The sequence below is a fragment of the Acomys russatus genome, chromosome 9, assembly GCF_903995435.1.
Source record: "Acomys russatus chromosome 9, mAcoRus1.1, whole genome shotgun sequence".
NCBI classification, from domain to species: domain Eukaryota; kingdom Metazoa; phylum Chordata; class Mammalia; order Rodentia; family Muridae; genus Acomys; species Acomys russatus.
In genome coordinates, this window is record NC_067145.1 from 6,401,332 (window position 1) to 6,425,804 (window position 24,473).

The window sequence follows — 24,473 nt, forward strand, 5'->3', positions numbered from 1 at the left end:
GCAGATTAGTGCTCTGCCTAGTCTTGATCAGAGATACTTCTAATTATAGGTATGTGACAGTTAATAGAGAAATCCATAGCTGGAACTGGAGCTGTGACCTGCCCTGTAGGTGCTGGGAACTGAATCTGGGTCCTCTGGAAGAGCAGCAAGTGCCCTTAACCGCTGAGCCATCTCGCCAGCCCTATATAAATGAATTTTATCTATATTCTATATTTAAGATTTTTATTTGTTGCTATACTTATCAAACTATATATAATTATACATAATTTAGCAATTTTCAAAAATAGGACTAACGAACAAATAATCTGAAAGCATTAAGAGTTTTAAAGCTGACTAGATTTAAAAAGAAGGAAATTGTGTGGCTTGAACTGACTACTCTTGAACAAACCAATATTTTAACCCTCTAGAGTAGTGTCATGCCATTATTTACTAACCTGCAATTTATCTTGTAATTCCTTGTTGTGCAACGTGAGGGAAGCAACTTTTGCTTGCAATAGGACAAGAAGCTCTTGTTGGTCAGCTTCAGAACTTATATCCAATAAGCTGTCAGCACCTTGGGAAAAGAGAAAGAGAATGTGAACCTATTGAAGAATTCAATACAAAATTCAAGTGTCATTCCTCTAACCCCTACCCTGCCAGGTGGGGCACCAGCAGCTTTCCACGGCCGTGTTTTCATCTGTGGAACTGCAAGCCCAATGTGTCCCAGACGGAGCTGTACGGAAGACTGTGAAAGTTCACCGCTTTGTTGCAGTTTCCATTAACTTCAATTCCCATAGCCCGAGTCTTTCCCCCTTTTCTCTGTGCCTATGTCCCGGCTGTGAGTCTTTTAGAGGTCTCTCTTTATCTGGTTTATTTCGTACCCTGGTTATTCAGGCTTTAACACCTTGCCTGGGCACTCTGCAGGCAAGTCATAGTGCCCCAACTCTCTGTTCTTCCCAGTAAAATGTCGCCTGCACAGGACCACCAGAACAGCCTTCCTAATGCGGACTGGGGGTGGGGGTGAGGGGGTGGGGGTGGGGGCTTATTTCTTTTAGTGCAAGTGTTTCATCTGATTTTTGAGATTCATGACTTACAAACTCCTAGATTCCCCTTTTCCTCATGCTTATGGCTTTTGCTGTGTTCTGTAGACACTCCCCCACACACTTGACTGCTCATCTACAGAAGTCCATGCACGGACCCTTCAGGACACGTTCAAACAGTCCTAAAAAGCGTTCACTGACTTACCTAGCATGAAGTGATCTCTTCTAGTCCTAAGTTGACCATTGTTGATAAATCACATGTTTTAAATGTACTATTTTTCATACCAAAACAACATTAAAGGAATACTGAGCAGAGTGCTAAGCCAAGGAAAACTCCCGAGTGCTCGCTGACACAGGAAGACTCTTAAGTGCCTCAAAACGTTTTCCCACAGCCATTTAATGCAGAGATGGAAATCTTTGTTTGGATGGATGCAAAACTTTCTGTGATGGTTTCCTTCAGAGAAAACCTTGTGTCTGACACTAAGGCGCCATCCTGTTTGATGACTACACGGCAGTTTCTGAGTCTCCTTAACATGAAGCTCAGTGGGTGGTCATTTTCTTGGGAGATGAATTAACAGATTGAGAACATAGGAACAGTTCTAGGCAACTGAAATTTAATGGATATAATGGATTCTTCTAAAGTATCCAATGTAACATTTATTCAGCAACATTAATTGAACTCTACCAGGAATTGGAAATTTTAATTTCTAATGTCCACAAATCCACATGCATATGAAATGTACAATAACTCTAAGAAACTAAATGTTGGAGAAAGGGGACCTTTGAAATTACATAGAATCATTTAAGCATATCCTTTGAGATACAGTGAGTCTAGATAGTTGCATCTCCATTAAAAGGGACTTTTTTTTCCTTTTTGAGAGAGGGTTTTTACCACATAGCACAGGCTAGTCTCAGAGTTGTGATCCCAGGAGAGACTTTTCAAAGACTCCATTTATTAAGCTCTGGCTTGGTGAAGCCATTGTAACTGCATTTGATTTTCTGACACTCTCTTTATCTGAGCATACTCAGAGCCCATGGCATTGTGGGTAGCTTGTGGTAGCAGCGCAGGTGCATGATCCCGTCTATCTTGGTGACATAACTTGCTGCTTGGATGCAGTAAGCGTGTGATGCTGCAAGCTGAGAGCTTGGGTTGTAAAACATATGGACTGCATCCCCAAACTGTAATTGCATATGGTAAATACATAGGCTATAGCAATCTGAAAGCTTATTTGTAACACACTATTAAGACTGAAAGCAGCTCCAATAATGGCCGTACTTTTGATGGGAGGTACAACAAATGGCATTTGAACATGTCTACAACAGTGAGGTGACAGGAAGTTATGAGCCCTCTTGGCATTGCCACTACTCTACTAATGCTATTTACTGCCTGCATTCATAACTGGAGAAGATACTGTGAGTGACAAATGAAAACAGATTCATTTTTTTAATACTCAAGCTTAATTCTTTAACATGGAAACTAAGGCCCCTTGCAGTATAGGAAGCACAGCCTATGCATTGCTCATAGTCCTGTGATGGGCATGGCTGGTTCTCATGAGCTTACACAGAACACTTGCCTGCCTGGCCTCTGCTTTCTGTGTAAACAGGTTACAAGTGAAATGTAGTGTGAGGAAGGAAACCGGCCTTTTCATTCTTACCTGTAGTGCTGTCGCTCAGTCTGTCCTTGTTTTCTTGTATAGAGCTGATCTCAGCCTGTGTGTAGAAGCACAAAAATGGCTTCTAAAAAAGCCTCCTAAACACAGTGCTCATTACACTAAGGAATCAAACTGACTTCCCTCCTTGAGCCGATGAAAGAAGAGTTGGTGCTAGTCCTCTAGTAAAATGGTGGAAAATCTAACAGAAAAGTAGCATTTTGAAAACATCGGAAACTGCAGAGGATATACTCTCAGATACTCTTCAGAAACAATTTAGTTATAGTTTAAACTATACTTTATAAAACCTGAGACAGCAAAGGTTCCTTTCATAATGATGTTAGATAAAAACGGTGTTTATCTGCACCATACGCCGACTAAAACAAATTAAACAGAATGCCCTTTTTTACATTTACAATTTTCTGCTGTTAATTTTTTAAAAAAGATATCAAGGAGGAAAACATTTTTGTAAGGGACTACAAATCTCCATAGTCTTGGCCTGATAGTTGATTCTCTTAAGATTGTTTGTCCCTGAAAATTGGTTAATATATGGCAATGCTCCTTAGAGCTTTAGAGAAAGTCTCGTTTCAAACATACAACCCGTGAGAAATCACCATGTTTTATCTAGATAAGCTACAGTGATAGGAACACATGAAGCTGGTCTGTGTTAAGAGTGGCTTACTTTTGACAAGTGCTTATCTTTCTGAGAGATAGGGCTGGCCTGCCCTTCTTTCTTCGGCTTTATACGGCTCACACTGTAAACTGCTTCCAAGGACAGCTGACAGGTTCTTGACATTGTGACAGATGCATACAGACTGAGACACTATGACAATCACAGGTTTCTACTAGTCATCCCCATCACAGCCCATCATAGCCTGCTCTGCTCCCAGGCAGCCGGGACTGCCCTTTGTCGTTCTCCAAAGTGGCTGTGATGGAATGTAGTACAGCAAGGGCATCTCCGTGTCTAGCCTTTCCTGTTCATAACCATGGCTTTCTATTTCTGGTGCTGTTTTCACGGCACACAGCTCATTTCTTCTTTTCGTTGAATGATTTTCTCTCACATAGACATGTCTTATTACCTGTATCCACTCAATTTCGGATACATTTACACAGTTTTCAGCATACGAGCCATGTGAATAAAGCAGTGACATTTAAGTACCCAACTTTGCATAGACTTTTTTTTCCCTTTTGTTGGGTAAACAGATAGGACTAGACCATACAGTAATCACATATTTAACTTGTAAAGAAATTGTCAAACATACAAAATATCTAACACTTTACAACCCCATCTGCAGAATATGACAGGTCTAATTCTACTGTAGTACATCATCAACAATGTTTGTCTTTTTAAAACATTTTTCAGCCATTCTAAATACTTGTCTTTTGTTGTTGTTGTTGTTTTTGGTTTTTTTTTGTTTTTTTTTTTGGAGACAGGGTTTGTCTGTGTATAGTCCTGGCTGTCCTGGATTAGGCTGATCTTGAGCTCACAGAGATCTGCCTGCCTCCGCCTCTTAAGTGCTGTGATTAAAGGTGTGAGCCACCATGTGTGGCTTAATAATTGTCATTAAAAAAAAAAAAAAAAAAAAAAAGAGAGAAGAAGAAGTCTTGTTTAGTGTTTCATTGGTTAGGAATTAGAGTCTGTCTTACTCTGGAAAGTTACAATTCATGGTACCACTGGCTGGAATGCATGTTTTCTCTTGAGCCACAGACATTAGAAGACACCATGACACTAATGACAGAGCCATGACGCCCTCATGCTGCCCTGTCTAAGTGTTCAGAGCTGTTAATACAGCCTAGTGAAGCAAATGACAGAGTGTGGGAATGGGTTTCAGAATTTGTCTTTAGTAAGTCTAAGTCAGAGGATGTAAATTTTTAATCAACCACGCAGGTGGGATTCATTTTAACCATTATAAATTTTACTTCATCCAAAGCACAGCTTTCTACTGGTAAGCAAGTATTAAGGAGATATACCCCTTCTCCTTAAAATTCTTTCCAAATAAGTATTTACAGAATGTGTGAAATAAGGCCTGGTACACCATCTAAGATTTCTAAAATAATTTCATACTAATGTAAAGCTATGAGCAAACAGTTTCGTATTGTTTTGGTTACATTATGTCAACTCAACTTGGTAGGAGGATTAGTTCTTGGTACGTTCTTCTCTCTGCACCATTTTGTAATAATTGCACTATTTTTAATTATATATGTGTGGGTGGGATCACGTGCACGTGGGCACAGGTGCCTGCAGAGTCCAGCAGTGGGTGTCACCCTCTGGAGCTGGACTTGGAGGCAGCCGTGAGAGGCTTGGTGTGGGTGCTGGGAACAGAACTCAGGTCCCCTGCAAGAGCTGCATTAACTATGAAGCCGTCTCTCCAGACCCTTCATTTTTCCTTTCTTCTCCTTTTTTTGGGGGGAGGAGGGGGGTTGTTTGTTTGTTTTTGTTTTTTTGAGACAGGGTTTCTCTGTGTAGCCCTGGCTGTCCTGGACTTGCTCTGTAGACCAGGCGGGCCTTGAACTCACAGAGATCCACCTGCCCCTGCCTTCCCAAGCACTGCGATTAAAGGTGTGTGCACCACACTAGGCTCTTTTGCTTTTTTGAAATATACTTGATACCAGGAAATGTTTAAATTTAGGAACAGTTACAGAATAAGATGCCACCCAGTTTCTGATAGTATTGATAACCTTTGTGTTCTAGCATGCTTGCCAAAATGGAGATCTTATCTGTTAACTAAATGACAACAGTATATAGTTTACAGCACTCTTCCCACTGGCAGTCTTTTTATAATTACACCAGGGGCATATTCTAGGTCTTCTGCGTGTTAGGCAAACACTCTAGCACTGAGCTAAATCCCTAGGTTCGCTTTGTTTGTTTGTTTGTTTGTTGGAAACAGAACACTTGCTATACATACTGAGTTAGCATTAGACTTTTGATCTTTGTGCCTCTGCCTCCTTAGCTTGACACTTCAGGTGTGTGTACCACCACATCTGCCTCTATTAATAATGTAATTTTTTTCTATCCTAACATCCAATATAGTATACTATATTTTATGTAGACAATTGAAAGGGATATTACTGCCATGTTATAAACAATCTATACTCTGTAATAAATTGAGTGCTACCAACCAGAAGTAGGTAATTTGTACCACTTTCAGTTTTTAAGGGTTTTAATTTTGGCTGGAGTGATGACTCAGGGGTAAAGAACAGTGGCTGATCTACCAGAGGACTTGGGTTCAATTCCTAGCGCCATATGCTGTATCACAATTGTCTGTAACTCCAGTCCCAGGGGATCCAATGCCCTCTTCAGGCCTCTGAGGGCACACTGCATGCACATGGTGCAGTCAGTCATGTAGACAAAACACCCACCACATAAAGGAATAAATAGAAAAATTTAAAGCTTAATTCATAAGCATTGTATATATTTATTGTATACATAGTGATGTCTTGATTTTTGCAATGAGGAATGGCTAAATTGTGCCATCTAACATTGATTCAAGTATTAATTTTCTTGTGGTTAAAAATTCCAAAAACCTCCTTTCAATAATTATCACTTTTGTGTCTACATGTCTGTGTGAATACACTGCGTGTGAATGTGGATACATGTGTGCTATGGGCGAGTACGGGGGACAGAGGACAAACCTGAGTGTTCAGCTTGCCTCCCTCTCTGTTTGCATCAGGGTCTCTTGCCATTTTTCCTCTGTTTTGGGGGATTCCCCTGTCTTCACCTCCCATGTCACCCTAAGAATGATAGGACAATTGACCCATGTTACTGCACCCCCATTTACATGAATTCTGAAGCTGTAGCCTCAGCTCTTCGTTGGGCAAGTATTTTATCCACTGGGTCATCTCCCTAGGCCTCCACGGGTTTAAAGACTTTAAACACACTGTGAATGCTCATGACCGAACTATCTAATGGAGTGTTGAAATCCCTTCCCCTTCAACGCGTCTTCCCAAGTTCTCAGTCTTTTCAAGCCCAAGATCCACCATTTTACCCTCTGCTTCTATGAGCTCAAGATTTTACACAAATGATATTTATCTCTTATTTCCATGCTGGGAAAAATAATCAACGGGCTCTTCATTGTGAAATGTCATGAAACAGTGATTCAAAAGTGTAAGCTGGCTTTGACAGCATTGTATAAATTAAAGCAAGACCGTCAGGTATCATAAATACATTAAGAAACTTGAACACAGATAGGGGATACCTTAAAAGGTGCTTCAGCAAAAAATACTGCTTCCTTTCCCGAAAGTGGCGTAGAAGTTATTGATCGTGGGGAAGACACATCACTCAACTGAAAAGGAAAAAGAAATCCACTAATAAAGGATGGGCCTTCCAACTCTTGTCTTCTTCAGTGCTGAACAATCCCTAGGGTTAAATCTAACCATAGGTATGTGTTGTTTCATTTAATTCAGGGTAAAATCCTCAAGGCATTTCAGCCACTTCAAGTGTTTCTGAAGGCTGTGAGAGTGTAACTAAGTAACGCCGCTTTACTAACTAGCACCAGCTAGTTATAAAGTTCTATATAGTTATAAAGTACTATAAAGTTCTATTGTGGGTTGAGAACACTACTACTGAATATGCCAGCAAATTTACAAGTACTTACCAGATTTAACAGTCCTCTCCACTTTTAAATATGGATTATCTTCTTTTTAAAAAAATATTTATTTATTTATTTATTTATTTATTATGTATACAATGTTGCATCTGCATGTACAACTGCACACCAGAAGAGGGCATCAGATCTTATTATAGATGCTTGTGAGGCACCATGTGGTTGCTGGGAATTGAACTCAGCACCTCTGGAAGAAAGGCCAGTGCTCTTAACCTCTGAGCCATCTCTCCAGCCCATGGACTAGCTTCTTGATAACCGATGCTTTTCTATAAAACCTATCCTGCTTTTACTTGACATTTCTTCTTTCTTTCTTTTTTCTTTTCTTTTCTTTTTTTTTTTTTTTTTTTTTTTTTGTTCTTGCTCCCCTGAAGTTGTTACTATGAACTCAGAAACAAAGCACTGTTAATATTGGCCAACCATAAATGTAATAAGAAAGGCAAATATATTCTATCAACATTTGAAGAACTAAAATGCATTATCATCTATGTCTTCACTAGCTAGTCATGCCCTCTGCACTCTGCTAGAGCTGTTAATAAGAGGAACTAACCTATCTGAGATTATCTTGGGGAAGGAGCTTGGTCATAAGATTTACAGGAATTTCCTTGAGGCTTCAAAAAAGTACACTGTGAAATTATAATTAGGAGATGATAAAACCCACAACATTCAAGCTTAATAACTGACCCTGTCATTTTCTCTCTCTCCTCTCTGTCTCTCCCTCTCTCTCCCTCTGCTCTCTCTCTCCTGTCTCTGTCTCTCTCTCTTCTCTCTCTCTGTCTCTTCTGTCTCTCTCTCTGAGTGTGTGTGTATGTGTGTGCGCGCCTGTGCGTGCATGATGTATTCTTCTGGAGATCCAACGATCCAACCCAGGGACTCATCCGCTTGGCAGGTGCTCTATTATTACGCTACATACCCAGCCCCACGGTTTGAAATATAAAAACTACTAACAAAGATTTAGAACGTGCGCTGAGGGGTCAGTATTACAACATCATCCCCTTGAACCTAGACACAGAACAACGGCTTCTGGTTTTATTTACAGTTCATCTGCTTTTGCTTTTACCTGGGTAGGACTGATAGGAGGTGGTGGAGCTTTGCGTTTTTTTGGAGTTCCACTTCTTTCTGAGCTTATTTTAGAGACTTGATCATGCTGAAAGTTATCACAGTCCAAAGAATGGAGGTGGGTTAGTTATGTTAGTAAAGTCTGAGCAAGGAGCTGCAGCAAACACACGAGAACAACCTGGTCGTTACGCATTCCTAACTTCATCAAGTCCTGAAACACACTGCCCACAGAACACAAGGAACATGCATGTGCTACATTTCTTTCCAGCAACCCATGCTTTCATGGCAAGAAGATTAAAAAAAAAAAAAAGACAACTGGATTAAGGTGGTATGCAGAACTGGAAAGGAGGAAGGCATGCCTATCGTAATTTAGAACCCAGAATGCATTCAGAGCCAGCTTTCTCTCTTAACGCAGAGTGCTATGCACTTCTGTGTGGCTTCCATTCACCACCCCGCTGCACCCCCACCACTTTTTAAAAAAATGAGGGGGAAAGGAGAGCCTTATATGCAAAGGTTCCTGATAAGTAACAGTTAGCACATAATAAATTCAGTATTAAGTGTCCACTTTCTATGTCTTAAAAACCTTGGTGTATAAATATACAAAAGAGCCAGACATACACAGAGAGCCAGCATGCTTTTAGGAAAAACTCCAATAGGCAAATGTCTCCATCGCTATTTTGTGTAACAACAATGACAGTTTTAAAAACTGCAATTAAAATTAAAAGGCTAGATCTCTTATTTTCACAAATACCTTAACAATTTCATGGCTATATATATGTGTGTGTGTGTGTATATGTATGTATATGTACACACACACACACACACACACACACACACACACACATATATATAATTACCCATAGGATATATTTACAATATTTTCATTAATTTAAAGATTAAACCACGTTGAATATTTTCACATCGGTCTATAACAATGTACTTTATTAAATTAACAAATAAATGGCAGTAAGTATGAAGTACAGACTTTTGAAACAACATAATAAAATTGTTAAATATTTGCCACCATGTAACAATGAATCATTTACTCAAGATTATGCCAAGCCTTAAGAATTTTCAACCAGTTTTTAATTGCTGTCTTAATGCACCATCATGTTTATTTTTAACATCTTTATATTGTCACAAGCAAATATTACTTTTAGAAAAGACCCTTGCCCCCAGGATAAATACCTGCTTTGGTTTTGTTTGGGTCTTTAAATCTAAAGAGAAAAAGTGAAAGAAAAAAAAGACTATAAGAACCATAATGACTCATATCTTTTACAAATGTTGGGTGGATGGAGACACACACACACACACACACACACACACACACACACACACACACACCATACACAACATTTAACACTTCATTTTTTTCAAGCATATGTTTAGAAGAATAATAAAACTTATCATACTGTACAAATTCTTTTATCCTTTCAGGGGAATGAGTGGATAAATTTAAAACAACATTGGCTATTTTCTTTCACATACCAGCATCCTGAGAGATTTTGGATAACAGAAGGCTTTGAATTCCTGCATTTTCTGAGAGTTTGGAATAATATAAGGCATTGTGTCCAAGAGAATCTACAAGGTTCAGGTCTGCACCCTTTTTAATTAAGGCTTCCACAATGTTAGAGCTGCCAGTTTCACAAGCCAGCATGAGAGCAGTTCTAGAGATTAAAAAAAAAAAAGTGACATAAGTTTAGTAATAACCAAGTAAAAACACTTTCCTGGGACTCATCTGTCTTAAAAACAAGGAAAGGAGGATTTAATGAAATTAAACTTCCAGTCCTCTGAGAACTAAGTGGGATACTGTCAAGATGAAATAAAGTGGCATTTTTAAAACTTTAGACTAAATCAAAGCATGAAGCCGTATCTGGCACAGCCCGTTCATACTTGCTGTACAATGAGATAAACCCTGTGACTGGTACAAATACCACGCTTATTTTACAGGCTGGATTCTTTCACCCCCTAGTACTTTAAATAACTTACACTATTAAAATTATTATTATTATTTTACTGTTGTTTCAAGACAGGGTTTCTCTGTGTAGCCCGGGTTGTCCTGAAGTTTGCTTTGTAGACCAAGCTGGCCTTGAACTCAGAGATTCACCTGCCTCTGCCTTCTGCCCACGCCTGGCTTTAAAATGATTTTTAAATGCATCCAATATATTTATTTTGTTTAAGATGCAAAATCATAGGAAATAGCTTATTTGATTCAATATTTAATTAGTTTTGTGTAGATTATGTCAGAAATTCTCCTCATGAAGGTCTGGGGAATTTTTTTAAAAAGTCATAACAGATTCTTAGTGGTCAGCAAAGTAGAAAGCTAAAAAGGAAACCACTTTATAACATTTTTTAAAAATGTGTATCACCGAAGTTATGATTTCTGCCTAGACTTGTAGTAGTACCTTCCATTTTTGTCCCTGGAGTTGACATCTGCTCCATGATCCAGGAGAAAGTGACAGACCTCGCTGTGGCCACTTTGTACTGCGACGAGCAGGGGTATGTTCCCATCCTAGGAGAGAAACTCCAGATGGTGACTCCAGTCCCTCAGACCAGAACTGCAAAACCCTCGTCCTTTCCACATCTCTCTCCTGACTTGTTCTGCTGTTTCCTCTGTCACCCCCCGCGATACTCTAAGCCCCATTAGGGCCGCCATCACACTAAGCGTAAGTGAAATACATAATGTCATACACCATCGCACCAAGCAGAACTTTATGCAGTGTCCCCGACTTTAGCTGTCTTTTCTCTGGAAGTCCCTGCTGTTTTGGTTGCCTGCTCTATTAGCTATCACTGGCTCTGCCTGGAAATGTAAGAGAGGAGTATGCACACTAAGTGTGTTGAGATGAAAGTGAGTAGGGGTGGAGAAATGGCTCAGCAGTTAAGAGCACATGCTGCTCTTGCCAAAGACCTGTGTTCCATCCCCTGTACCCACATGTAGGACAGAGAACCGACTTGCTCATTATGTCACCTAACCTCAAGAGTGCTGCACTCCCCTAATCGATAAGCCATGCAACCTTTTAAATGTAAACTTTAAAAAATAAAATTATTGGGGCTGGAGAGATGGTTCTTTAATGCTTCTCCCGAGTACCCGGATACAACTGTAGCAGCTCACACCCAACCATCTATAATTCCAGTTCCTGGGATCTGATGCCCTCTGACCTCTGCAGGGACCAGGCACACACGTGGTGGTGTACATATATACATGCAGATGAAACACTTATATATATAGTAAATCTAAAACCAACCAACCAAGCAAGCAACCAACCAAACAAAACCTAAAATCAATGGTAGAAGTATTCCAGATTTTAGAATATAGGTATTTGGGACTATAAATATAGGTACTTTGGGACTAGGGCTCAGGGCTACATATGAAGTTCATTTGTGCATATTTTTTTTTCATATGAGAGACTTTGTAATGTGTATATTTCAGCCACGTGTGACATCATACCATGGCTTAACAAGTTTCAGGCTGTGGAGTACACAGGAATCGGGGACTTTTGGAATAGAGTTGTTTAACCTGCCCCGAGGCTCAGAAAGAGTAAATGTATTTGCTTGATCAGGGGAAAGTGTTTGCATGTCAATTCTCATGCTACAGTATGCCATTAAACACTGAACCACACACCATAGGCACGTAAATTCATTCTCACAATAGGCCAGTGAGGTTTAAACAGACTAAAAGCTCCCTTCAGAGTTGGGAAAGTTCTATGACTCATCCAAGATGACACCACAAACCAAAAGAAAACAAAAGGATCTCTAATTAGAAATCTCTGATGCTTTACCCTGATCATCAGCTGGAGAAGATCTAGAGTGACTGTGGGGACAAATGTATGGGCATTTGTGTGAGGGGCTTTCTAAATTAGAACGGAAAAAAAGGAAGCAAGTTGGGGAATAGTGTTATCCTCACTTTTATTCCCGACTACGGCTGCAGCGTAACTAGCTCCCTCAGGTCCTCACAGCTGTGACCTTCCTTCCAGGCTGGCCTGATCTTCAAAGTGTGAGGCTAAAGGAAGCCCTCCTTTCCTAAGTTGCTGTTGTTGGGCACTCTGTCACAGCAACAACACACACACACACAATTCTATTTTTATAAGTCAAGAAACAAAGTCTTATTCATATTTGGGCTAATGGTAGAACACAGATATATACTTATAAAATGCATGCACTTAAGAAGCATACCCTGCAACATATTATGGTTTAGAGATTCATAAGGATTAACACATAAGCTATTTTGCAGGAAAAAAAAATTCTGGTTGAAAATTGGTAGAATTTTGCCAAATACTAAGGTATGTAAAGTCTTGGTAGAAACCCACAAACCCATTTCCCTTAGTGTCCACCTGTACACACCAAGTCTTTAAGGTTTACGGGGCTCTTGTGCTCACAGAGGACCTGCACGGCCTGAAGGTATCCCTGTGCCGCTGAGGAAGGAAAAACACCACAGTCAGTCACAAACAACCCAGACGACCAGGGAGAGCTCACTTTCTGCCCATCAGGCAGACAGCACTGAAGAGAAAAGGTGCTGGAAAGGCTGTGCTGTAACAGGTGTTCAAAAACGTTGCTTCATTTCAGCATTTGCCAAAGCTACAGCCATGGACTCCCAGTTATCTGTAGCAAGCATTTGATTTGGCTTACCACAGGACTTGGCTTTTCTACAACTAGAAATAAAATTAAGTATATATTTATTCACTCCGGGGACTTCAATATCAATGTCTGTCACTTGAAGCTGTGACAGACAGTAAAGCCAAAGACTTACAAATACAATCAACGTTCAACCATGATCCCCAATAGCAAAACAAAACAAACCCCAGCATCTTCCAGTCCCCAAAACCCACAAGTGCTTATTACTCCCTAAGAAGAAAATTTAAGTTGGTTTAAAAATCTATATGCATATATATATACATACATATGCACGTGTGTTTGGTATTGGAGCTTAAAGCCGAAGCCCGGCACGTGTAAGGACGCCTTTCATTGCTGAGCTGTACTCTTAGCCTGTCTTGAATATATTAACCATGGTAACTGGTTGCACAGCAGGAAACTAATTGTAGGTGCACTCCTTAAGTCTGTGTGTGACTTACAAACTGAGTAAAATGGGAGCGTCAGGGAACTACAGAGAGCAACCCCGGGAAGAGCACAGCAAGTGACAACTGGACAGCTTCTTCCAGTGGAAAAGGACAAATAAGAGAATGAACGTAGTACCTGCGTAATGTAAAGCTGTCTTCCCCGAGTTGTCAAGACTTTCAGCTGGGCTTTTGCACTGTGAGACAAAAAAAAAAAAAAAAAGTATCTTAAAGTAGCTGCACAAATGCCACTGAGTCCACCCTTCTCCTCCAAACATCACTTTTTCAGACGGGCACGCACATGCATCCGTTCCACGTTCTGAGCTCCCTTTGTGAGGAAGAAGATACACGTCCAAATAACCATGGCACCAGCTACATATGGTCACCCCTTTGCTGCTCCGGTTATTCACTCTTCTCTTATATCACCTCTCCAAACCCACCGGTTAACACCCATGCTCTAAGATCTCCCCGGTGGGTCCTGTATTTTTCCCGTCTCTTCTCTCATTCTCTGTCCCCCTTGCTGAAACCAGTTTTGTCCAAGTTGCCCACCCCATCTGCTTCCTCATCTCCTATTTACTCCTGAGCCCACTTAGGTCAGGCATCAGCCCAAGCCAAGGTCACCAGTGGTCCTTTAGTTTCCGCACATTTGCCCCCTAACCGCTCTCTCAGCAGCAGCCTGTCCTCTTCTCTAGACCCCCCTCTTCCTCCCCCCCCAACCCCCGCAATCGCCAGCCCTCCTCCTCTAACAAAGTAACCTCCCATTTGTCATCACTCCCCCTGCCCCCCCCACCTGAAGCCCTCTTCTTGGTAATCTTATTTACACTCATATCCAGATGTTAGCGACTCCCAGATGTAGACCCTAGCAGCGGTGAGTATTATGTCAGTATTGGGAGTTAGGATCTGGCTAACAATCCAAGTCAGAGAATATTCCTGCAGCCATCTTCAGTGGAAGCCGAGGTCCAAAGAGGCTAATAAACTGCTCAAATTATGGCAGTGGATCTGATCCTGCTGGAGGCGGGACTTTTCTTATTCATGTACAAGTGTCACCTGTGAGTGCCCAGGCTTGAGAACCCAACGCACTTGCTTGACATCTCCTAAGCACCCGAAAGGCAAGTTTTTCACCCCTCCATCCCTAGCCTGTTCCCCCCCTGACTTTTTACTGTCTCTGTGAATACCAGCCACCATTGTCAATCTACCCAAGGAGATAGAAACCAAACTAGTTTTTATTTTTTTCTCCTCCTCCCCCTCCTCCGGTATCTCACCTACTACATCCTGTGGATCCTTTCTCCAAATCATGTATGACAGATACCCTCTTCTCTTTCTCATTACCTTCATCCTAGCCCCATGAAGCATCTTCTCACATGAGCATAGCCTGGCCTCGCATAACTCTCCCCATTTGTTTTGAGCCCCTTAACCACTTCTCTACATAAAAGAATTCTCTTATAAGACAGTATATGTCACTCTGCCCTTCGCAGTTTCACAGTGAACCTAGGATTACTTAGCTTGTCCATCAGGACATGCAACGGCTGTGCATTTTATGCCGCAGTCTTTGGCCCTGACTCAGTCACTGGTTTTCTTCCCACTCTGACCAGTAGAAGAACCTTGCCTACCTATGCCCATGACTTGCTGTTCTGTTTGGAAGGTCTTCCGATGGTGCTTTGGTTATTAGACATCTCAGCTTAAAATCACCCCTCTGTACCACTGCTCACCTACAAAGCATCACCTTCCTTCTTAGGGCTCTGCAGTCTGTGACATGTATTCCTTTCCTTATTAAGTAGACTGTAACCTTGCCAAGACAACCACGACCCTGCTTGCTGGTAGAGACTTAGCACTTAGCACCATGCACAGTAACCTGGAAGCACTTGATATGAGGGAGGGCAGGAGAGCTCACATGGGGAAGGAAGACAGTCCATTTGAATTCGCAAGACTCCACCAAGTTCTATTTGTGTTAACTCCCTATAAGTTGAAAGTGGTAACAGCGGGAGAGCAGAAATGTCTCCGGCAAACAGACAGGGCTTAGAGAGACCAATGCACAGGGCACAGGACTCAGAGAGAACGCTAAATACAGGAGGTGTGAGATGAGGAGAGCAGGGGACAAAAGGGTCTCATGTGTACACAGCCTGACTTACAAAGAGGTGAACAACTGGTCAGAGAGGTCTTGGACCCAATACACACCCAGCAGGAGGCCATGGAAGGCCGAATTCCTAACAGTCTTCTAGAAAGAACAAAGTTCCGATGGAGTGCAAGGCAGGGGAGGTAGAACAGGGTACCTTAAGTGAAAACGCTTCCTCCGCTGTGGTAAGAAGAGTGGAGATCAAGTTACTATGTACCAGGGCTTTGGCCTAATTTTAGAACAGCACAAGGAACTGTTTAAATGCTTCAAAGGTTTCAGAGAAAAACCAAGGCATTTGCATAACCAGATATAGAATTACGTTAGAGGCTAGGATATCTGGTCCTAGCCCACAAAGGCTTCAAGCTTGTCAGGTTAAATCTTCCTTAAAATCGGAGCCAGATGCGCAGGCTGGGGCAGAATGGGAATTTAAAACATATTTTTACAAGTGAGGAAGAGACACAGGCCACTCTGGGCAAGATGGTCATCCCCCCCGCCCCCATCCAGAGGACCCTTTCATGGCGAAGGTGAATAAGAAAATCTCCATGGTAACTGGTCAAAAGCAACTCTCCTAAGTCAACATCACAAACACCCATCTATTTTTTTTTCCTGGATTTTTGCTTCCAAGACCTGCTATGTATGGTTAAACATTCCTGGATTGGGCAGCAGCAGGCATCGCGCAAGGCAAGACAAGGAGCTGTGTGACCAGTGGAGCAAGATGACGAACATGACCATGGTTTTGCCTTAGAATTTCAAAGACAAATGAAAGCAAGATGCTGGGTCTCAAAGAGTGCTTGCGGAGACCAGGATGATGGCTTGATAGGACAGACAGTACTCCAAACACTGATTTTATTGTTCCACTCTGTTCCTGAAAATAGCCAGCTTGCATTTTGGCTGGCAACATCTGGACGTTATTGTAGGGCTGATATTGAAGGGGGGGGGGTTGCTGGTTCATGAAATATGCATCTTTACAAATTTACAGAGGTCATCACCTTAGGGGATCATTATGAACTCACTGGCAAAGTCAGCAAACCAGGGAGCTGTCCAAGAATTACAAATAAGACTAAAAGCACGCACATAAACAAGAACCAAGAACTAAGTGAAAGCTCATCAAGTTATGTAGGGAGACATAATGGTTGAAACTGTTTACCCGGAAGGGCTGCACCCCGTGAGCAATTTGGAGAGAGAACACCAGGCTAGGGCAGAGCCAGTGTGCCAGGGGTTTACCGCAGCTTGGAAAATGTTTCAGGAAAAGCAGACTTTCAGAAAAGAGGAATTGAATAAGGGGGTCAGAAGGCCGAGTCCAGGAAGACAACTCAAGATTTTGGTGAGGATCCACTTCTCTTCTAGTAGAGTTGCCATGGAAACAAACTTGTTATTGGCTGTCCTTTCCAAACGGGCTGTAGGATAGTATTAACAGGGTCTGTGCCGAGAGGAGGTATTTCTCCTTTCACAGATAAGATTACCTTTAAATTGAAATGAATAAATATAAATAATAAAGTGGTACATGTGTAACCTCCAGTTGCCTGCTTACCTGAAGGAGCTTCTTGATGTACTCTGGGTGGCCGTTCTTGGCTGCGATATGTAAAGCACTGTGACCTAATGGGATAAAAAGGCAGATATTGGAGAAAGTGGCCCAGACACAGAGGGACAGACAGACAGACAGACAGACACACACACACACACACATACACCTTTTAGTTTCCTTTAACTGGTTTCCTTATAGCATTTTTATGTGTACCTGCTCCCTGCCTCTCATTCTCCCCCTAAGTATTCCCCCTTTTACTTTCATGTCGTGTGTTTTAGCATCCTTCCAACACCATTCCTTAAAGCTGCTTCTCCTCCCCTTTCTCAAGGTCCTCTCTCGTTTCATGACCTATACTCACTCTCAAGATAACCCTTACAAGCTAGAATCCGCACATGAGCGAAGATGTGGTGTTTGCCTTTTTGAGCCTGGGTTACCGCAATACAATATTTTCTGCAAACTTCATAGTACATTTCTTTACAGATGGGTAAAATTCTATTGTGTGTATGCAGTACAGGTTCATTAGCCATTCTCTGTTGGTGAGCATTTAGGCTGATTTGGTTTCCCTGCCATTGTGATTAGAGAAGCTGTGAGCCGGGATGTGCCAGTGTCTCTGTGGTAAGTCCTTTGGGTATATATGCCCAGGGGCGGTACGGCAGGAGATACTGGAGTTCTGTTCCTGTTTGCAAATCTCCACACTGATTTCCATAGTAGCTGTACTAGCATACACTCCCACCAGCAGCCAGTGAGTTCTCTTCCTCGAGCTTTTGTTGCCATGTATAATTTAAAGCAGATCAAAAAGACCTTAATTTAAAACACGAACAGCTGAAATTGTTAGAGCAAAGCACAGGGACAAACATGAAGCTGGACACAAACTTTCTGAATAGCGTGCACTTCCTACACAGTTTCTAACTGCTATGCCAGAGACAGCGACGAGGAATAAGCTCTTCTTTAACAAAGAAGGGACTGTTCCCCTAGAGATTAAGGTCACACATTCCTTAGTGTGACCACGGAGCATCCCGCCCACAGATAACATTCAGAGGCTCTGACCACTGTTCCCTGCAGGTTCCATTCAACTCTGGCCGGGACTGTGGTAGCAGCCAGCCTCACAGCACTGCAGAATGCCCCGTGTCCACAACAGTCATGTCAGACTAGAATACCTCAGGCCTAGAAACCCAGAAAAGACAGCCCACAAGCCGGGAGACAACATTCCAGAAACCTAGACACTTGCATGCTGTCTTTGACCCACCATTTCCTTCTCCTTACAGTGGACTCAGCTCTGAAGGGACAGATTTTACAAATTCTTGCTCTGTACGTGCGAAAGGAGCATTTCTTAGGTCCACCTCAGGACTGCAGTACGGGGCACCGGTGGTGTGCCATCAGTCAGGTAACTTCAGGAAACCCCAGGGTGCTACTCAACTGCCCAGCCAGTGCCAAACGAACCTCCACACCAGGGCCTCTGCAGCTACTGTGTGCTTAACCTGGATTTTCTTCTCCTAGGACAGCCACACAGTTTGCTCTCTCACCTCCAGATGCAACATGAAGGCTGCCTTCTAAATGAGGTCTTTGTACATTGGAGTGCTTGACCAAGCATGCATGATGCCACAGGTTCAATACCCAGCATGACACAAATGTGGCACAGTGATGCCCTGTGGTAACAGTGGCACCCAGATCGTTCAAGGTCATCCTTGGCTATACAGTTTGAGGCTCTGCCCCAGCCATTACAAATTCCATTTCCTCCTTAAATCCTTTTACATTGGTTTTTCTGTTTTATTTCTTTACTCTTCACAATACTTCAAATCTTGCAGTATTACTCCATTCTCAGCTCTAGAAACTGACATATATTTCCCACGTGTGCGCACGCACACACACAAACACACACACACACACACATGAGTGCGTGACACATGCATATACACCCCCCTACCTACCTGTTGGTTAACTGGTCCCCTGCCCCTATTGTTCTGTCTCACTCCTACTGCACTGCTGGTGCTGAGTTCGTTCTCAATGTATTCCAGTCATTTTGGATGAACGGGCACGCTAGGTAATGACTGGCTGACCACAACTGGTGGCTAACTCAATACACCTAAGAAAGCCTTAGATCTTGTCTTTGTCTGATTAACACATCCCCAGGGTAACACTCATAAGCGACCTCTATTTGGGGGCTTGCTTCAAACACAGCTTCAACCTCAACACTTGGTGTTTTGTGCTGATAATCGCTGTAGATGCTTGCTCATTCCCTTTACTGTTAATCTGCTAATCCACCTCCCTGGCCTCTGCCCTCGAGAAGCCTGGCTGTGACAATCCAACTCATCAAGAGGACATTACACAATGTGCCCTAAGGGCATAAAAGAGCCTAGAGTTGAGACTTATGAGTTTAGAGGAACAATTTATTTTCTATGATGGCCCAGTTCCAAAATAACATATTTCTTTATGATTTGTCTTAACTCAACACTGACTAGAACTTACTAGACAAACACCTCAAAGGGCTGGAGAGATGGCCCAGCAGTTAAGAGCACTGGCTGCTCTTCCAGGGTCCTGAGTTCAATTCCCAGCAATGACGTGGTAGCTCCTAACCATTTGTACTGGGATCTGATGCTCTCTTCTGGCATGCAGGTGTACATAAAGACAGAGCATTCATATACATAAAATAAAATAAAATAAAATAAAATAAAATAAAATAAAATAAAATAAAATAAAATAAAATAAACACCCCAGAGATTGGAGGGTCAGGAGGTCATGGGAGCCACATTAAAAAAAAAAATCCATATTCTCAAAGAACAGATCTCTTCTATTTTGTAAAAGATACCCTGGGATATTAAAAGCATTTGTTTAGTTGGGGTAGGATATTGAGGCAGAAAACCCTTCTTAACCCTCTCTTTAAAAGGTGAGGAAGGTTAAGAAGAGATGAGGGAAAAGAGACTCTTGAAAGTGGGAAAATAACAATTTCTTTGTCCTCTTTTGTTTCAGGTCCAGATGTCCCCTCTTTTTCAGAACTAAAGGGCGCCCCCGCGTGTGGGTGTCACTGTGCCCTGCATTTACTGGGCTTCGGTGGTTTAGCTATAACATCAGTTATAGCACTGCTTCTAAGGACAACTGCATTTTAAATTTTAAACAAATGCCTTGCAAATGAACTTCTGGAACATTTCCTGATTGTAAACTGGGGACTGTTTAGACTGTGCACGCAATGCATTAACTGTCGACTATTCTGGGAAAAAAGCTAATTCCCCACAAACACCATTCATTTGACAAAGGCATAGTTGTCCAAAGACAATGTGGTAGGAATATTGAAACAACATATTATAACTAAGTAACAGGCCTTCGCTTCATTTCCAGTGCCCTGGTCCTACCTAGAAGTGAGTGCTTGAAGCCTAGAGAAGCAAGAATTCATCTATTCCCCTGTGATACGCACCCTAACAGCAGTTTAAGAGTACTTTTCACTTGGTCACAAATCCTATTCACAAATCATTCCCGGACACTACCATAGTGAGGCAAGATGCCTCTCACTGCCAGCATTAAAACACATTTCTCTCTCCAAATACAAACTCTCCCGGACAGAATGCATTATTTATGATGGAAGCCCACTGGAAGGAGAAGATGCACATTCCTGGTTCCCAGAGAGCTATGGATATGTCTGGGCTGTCAGGGTGCAGCTTCCCTACAGACAAATAGCAGGGCAACCATAACTCATGTTGCTCACTCTGGCAGATCTTTGCCCACAAATGAAATGACTGCTGCTATTTATAAACCAAGAGCCCCAGATGACCGTTCACTAAATGGTCCTATATTGAACGTGACTCTAAGCATCTTCCTCTGACCTAGCAACATGACCACTTCTTAGTAACAAGATTTCAAGAGAAAACAGGAAAGAACTGACTAGCAGAGCGCTGGGGAGTCTGCTTACAAGCCTGTGCCATTTTTCAACATCTGGGAAGACGTACGCAAATAATCAAGAAAAAAGACAACTAGAGATGCCTCAAAAATATTCCCTTAAAGGTCAGCTTTAAGATGCAGACTATAGTTCTACAGTAAAACCACTTATTTAGTTATCTGCAATTGTACACATACGTAAATGACATTTTTAAAAAAGCAATCCTCTTTACATGAATTCTTACCATTAAAGCACAGCCCTAGTCACCTTGCTACACTCCCAGACAGGAGGCAGACTGGACAGCAAGTGCTCTAAGGCTAGACCTATGGCACTGCCCTTTCGCCTCTACCTCTAAAGCACAGTATTGAATCCAAGGCCATTCCTGAGGTCACCATCTGGAGTCCTTTCACAGCCAGGTATGCTGATCCTTGCCTCATGACCTCCTCTCATCCCACATCCATGCATTAGTAGCAAGTCAAACAGCATAAATCATACTTTAATTTTTTTCTTTACCCAAAGTTATAACATGAACTACATTTATTGATTATGATATGCAGCTATTTGGATGAATCACCCTCTAAGATGTATGACTCAGTGAATATTATCTCCTACTCCTCCCCACCCTGGTCTCAGGAAAAAGAGAGGAAGAGGATGAAAAAAAGATAAAATTCATCTGATCAGATACGTCAGAGGCATGCTTTGAATCCCAACTCTGGCTGTCCGGGGACTCACTCTGTAGACCAGGCTGGCCTTGAACTCACAGAGACGTGCCTGCCTCTGCCTCCCCAATGCTGGGATTAAGAACATGCATCAATACACCCTGCCCAGCGTTATCTTTTCCATTTTCATAAAGTGTCGACTTTGAGTGGGATTAGGATGTCTAATAGAATGGGACGCCACCCAGAAATGTAAAAATAAAAGGAAGCAAATAAACAAAAACCTAGCAAGGAGCCTAGCAATTTCCCAGGTGTCACCTCACCAGGGACTCCCTGCCTGTTATGGTCTCTTGGTTCTCCCTCATCTAAACATCCTTTGCAACTAAAGAAGTTTCACTAGGAAAAAACCCGCACCAAGTGCTTAGAGAAAGGTTAGGGTTGTAAGGGTGAAAAGACACACAAATCATCCTTTAGTCTCCCCTTCTGCCTCGTGCAAAAATCTTTGTATTTCAACTAAGTACACGCAGTGTCTAGAATTTGCATGATAAAAGCCACCACACCAGACTCAAACTTTTTTGTTTTATCATGTCGTTAGTTTTTTTGTCTTTAAGAGGCGAAACCTTTCAACAGCCTGCTGAGTAAATGAGAATAAAAAGAGCTGACTGAAGTCCCCTGAGTCATTCTAGAACAGTAGCCAAATACAAAGAGCTTTACGTGATTTCATACAAGGAGGAACATCTCCAGGCACCGCTGAGATGCCACGCTGACCATTTCACTCAGCCTGCTATCCAAAGTATGCAGCCAGATGCTGACCCGTTCTTGTAAGATTAACTGTGGGGCATCCATAAAAATTCCCAGAATTCCAGGCATTTCATATGGAAGGATAACTTAAAAGAGAGATATAAAAAACCATTTGCCTCTAGAGACTAAAGACTGTCTATTCAATTGTTTTGTTTATTTTGTTTTTCTGAGACAGAGTTTCTTTGTATGGCTTTGGCTGTCCTGGAACTCGCTCTCTATATCAGGATGGCCTTGAACTCACAAAGATCTGCCTGCCTCTGTCTCCAGAGTGCTGGGATTAAAGGCATGCACCACCAACATGTGGCCTCAATAGTTTAAAAAGTAAAAATGAAATAAAATAAAAATTACAACTTGACCATTGGGTGTGGTGGCACACGCCTTTAATGCCAGCACTTGGGAGGCAGAGGCAGGAGGATCTCTGTGAGTTCGAGGCCAGCCTGGTCTACAAAGCAAGTCCAGGACAGCCAAGGCTACACAAAGAAACCCTGTCTTGGAAAATTAAAAAAAAACAAAACAATTTGACCATCCTATAGATTTTTTGTGAATAAAAATAGATAGGGAATATCAGTATAACATACTCTGAAACAGTGACTCTCCCACTGCTGTAAAATCCCTCCAGGGGCATGGGACCACATCCCTGTAATATCAGGGTTAGAGGCAGAGGCAGGAGGGTTACTGAAAATTTAAGGCTTTCCTGTCTGTGAAATGAATCCTCGGCCAGGCAGGATGATGATTGATGATGGTGGTGGTGGTGGTGATGATAGTGATGAGGAAGACAAGGATGATGGTGGTGATGATGATGAAGATGATGAGGAACAGGACGAGGATAATGATACGGTCCCTACGTAGCAGCGTATGACTCTCAGTAACAGAGTTTAATGCCTGTTCTCAGCAGGTTTCCATACTGAAGGCTACATCTCAGCAACACTGTGCAACATTTAAGGTGAGTTTACAGAAAACATCTTTGCCAAAGCTGAGTTATTTAATTCACCCTCTAACTATAAAAGCCATTTGGTACTAAAGATGACCCACTAAGGCACAGTGATGAACTCCTTTCCTTCATATTCAGATGTGCTTTTTTTTTTTTTTTTTTTTAAAGGTTTATTTATTACATTTATAGTGTTCTGCCTGCATGTGTGCCCAAGCACCAGAAGAGGGCACCAGAGCTCATATTAGATGGTCATGAGCCACCATATGGTTGCTGGGAATTGAACTCAGGACCTCTGGAAGAGCAGACAGTGTTCTTAACCGCTGAGCCATCTCTCCAGCCCCCACAGATGTGCTCTCTTGAGAGGGACAATGAGAGTGAGCACCGCATCCAGGTCATAAGCAGCGGCAGTCAAAGCCATCAGTTTATCCCCACTGCTGCGGTAGGAGACGCTCGAGCAGTAAGTCTAGGCAGGGACAGATCCCAACACGCTTTTCTCCATGCATACAATCCCTCCTGTTATGGTCATGCTCGCTCTCCTTGTTGGTTTCATGGAATCACTGGAGAGACTGGAACCTCACCAACAAGATCCGGATAAAACAGTGAAGCCTCAGGAGCAGGGTGCTGGCCTCACTGCTGGCGCTGACATGGGACACGAAATGACTGAAGGTTCTACGACTTCCTGGAACATTCGAACAACATCCTGGGCCATAGAGGACTCGAGTCACCAATTTCAAGCAGTTTTCATTGGCCAGCACTGTGGGACCTCAAAGATGGTCCAGCCACAAATAACAGAAACTTACTTAGCTTTCTTATAAGAGCATGGTCTTGTCCTATGTATTTGATTGCTAATGACTTTGATCCCTGAGGTCTGCTTGCTGTCTCTTATGAGCAGACGATCAGGTACCCCAAATGTTGCTGTGTAACCCTGCTTCCTAAAATCCTTGTTTGACCAATAAAATGCCTACACATGTGGGCAGGGCAGAAATGAGGTAGGCGTGGCTGAGGTGCACTGGTGGGGAGGACAGGAGGATCAGGAAGGAGAGGGACAGAAAAGAAGGAAGCGAAGCTGCTGTGGGTTATCGTGGGGAGAGCCAGGCAGCTGAGAGAGCTGCTCTGGATTAACACGGAGAGAAACAGCCCAGATGGAAATCATGTGCAAATATTTATGGGGACGTTGGATGGGAAGTAGCATAGACAGGA

General features: G+C 42.3%; 1 protein-coding gene across 2 annotated transcripts in view; it reads right to left on the bottom strand.

The window, feature by feature from the left end:
- The window catches only part of Rai14 (retinoic acid induced 14), a 137,292-nt gene that overhangs the window by 7,768 nt on the left and 105,051 nt on the right, over positions 1-24,473 (bottom strand). The window contains exons 5-14 of one of the 2 annotated variants that reach the window (XM_051150957.1): positions 17,024-17,088; positions 13,519-13,576; positions 12,670-12,740; positions 10,734-10,840; positions 9,817-9,995; positions 9,517-9,545; positions 8,330-8,416; positions 6,865-6,951; positions 2,675-2,729; positions 435-553 (exon numbers count right to left, since the gene is read on the bottom strand). In XM_051150957.1, the coding sequence (XP_051006914.1) occupies positions 435-553; positions 2,675-2,729; positions 6,865-6,951; positions 8,330-8,416; positions 9,517-9,545; positions 9,817-9,995; positions 10,734-10,840; positions 12,670-12,740; positions 13,519-13,576; positions 17,024-17,088 (857 nt within the window). The remainder of the gene's footprint in view (positions 1-434; positions 554-2,674; positions 2,730-6,864; positions 6,952-8,329; positions 8,417-9,516; positions 9,546-9,816; positions 9,996-10,733; positions 10,841-12,669; positions 12,741-13,518; positions 13,577-17,023; positions 17,089-24,473) is intronic. The other variant, XM_051150956.1, reaches the window with a different exon arrangement.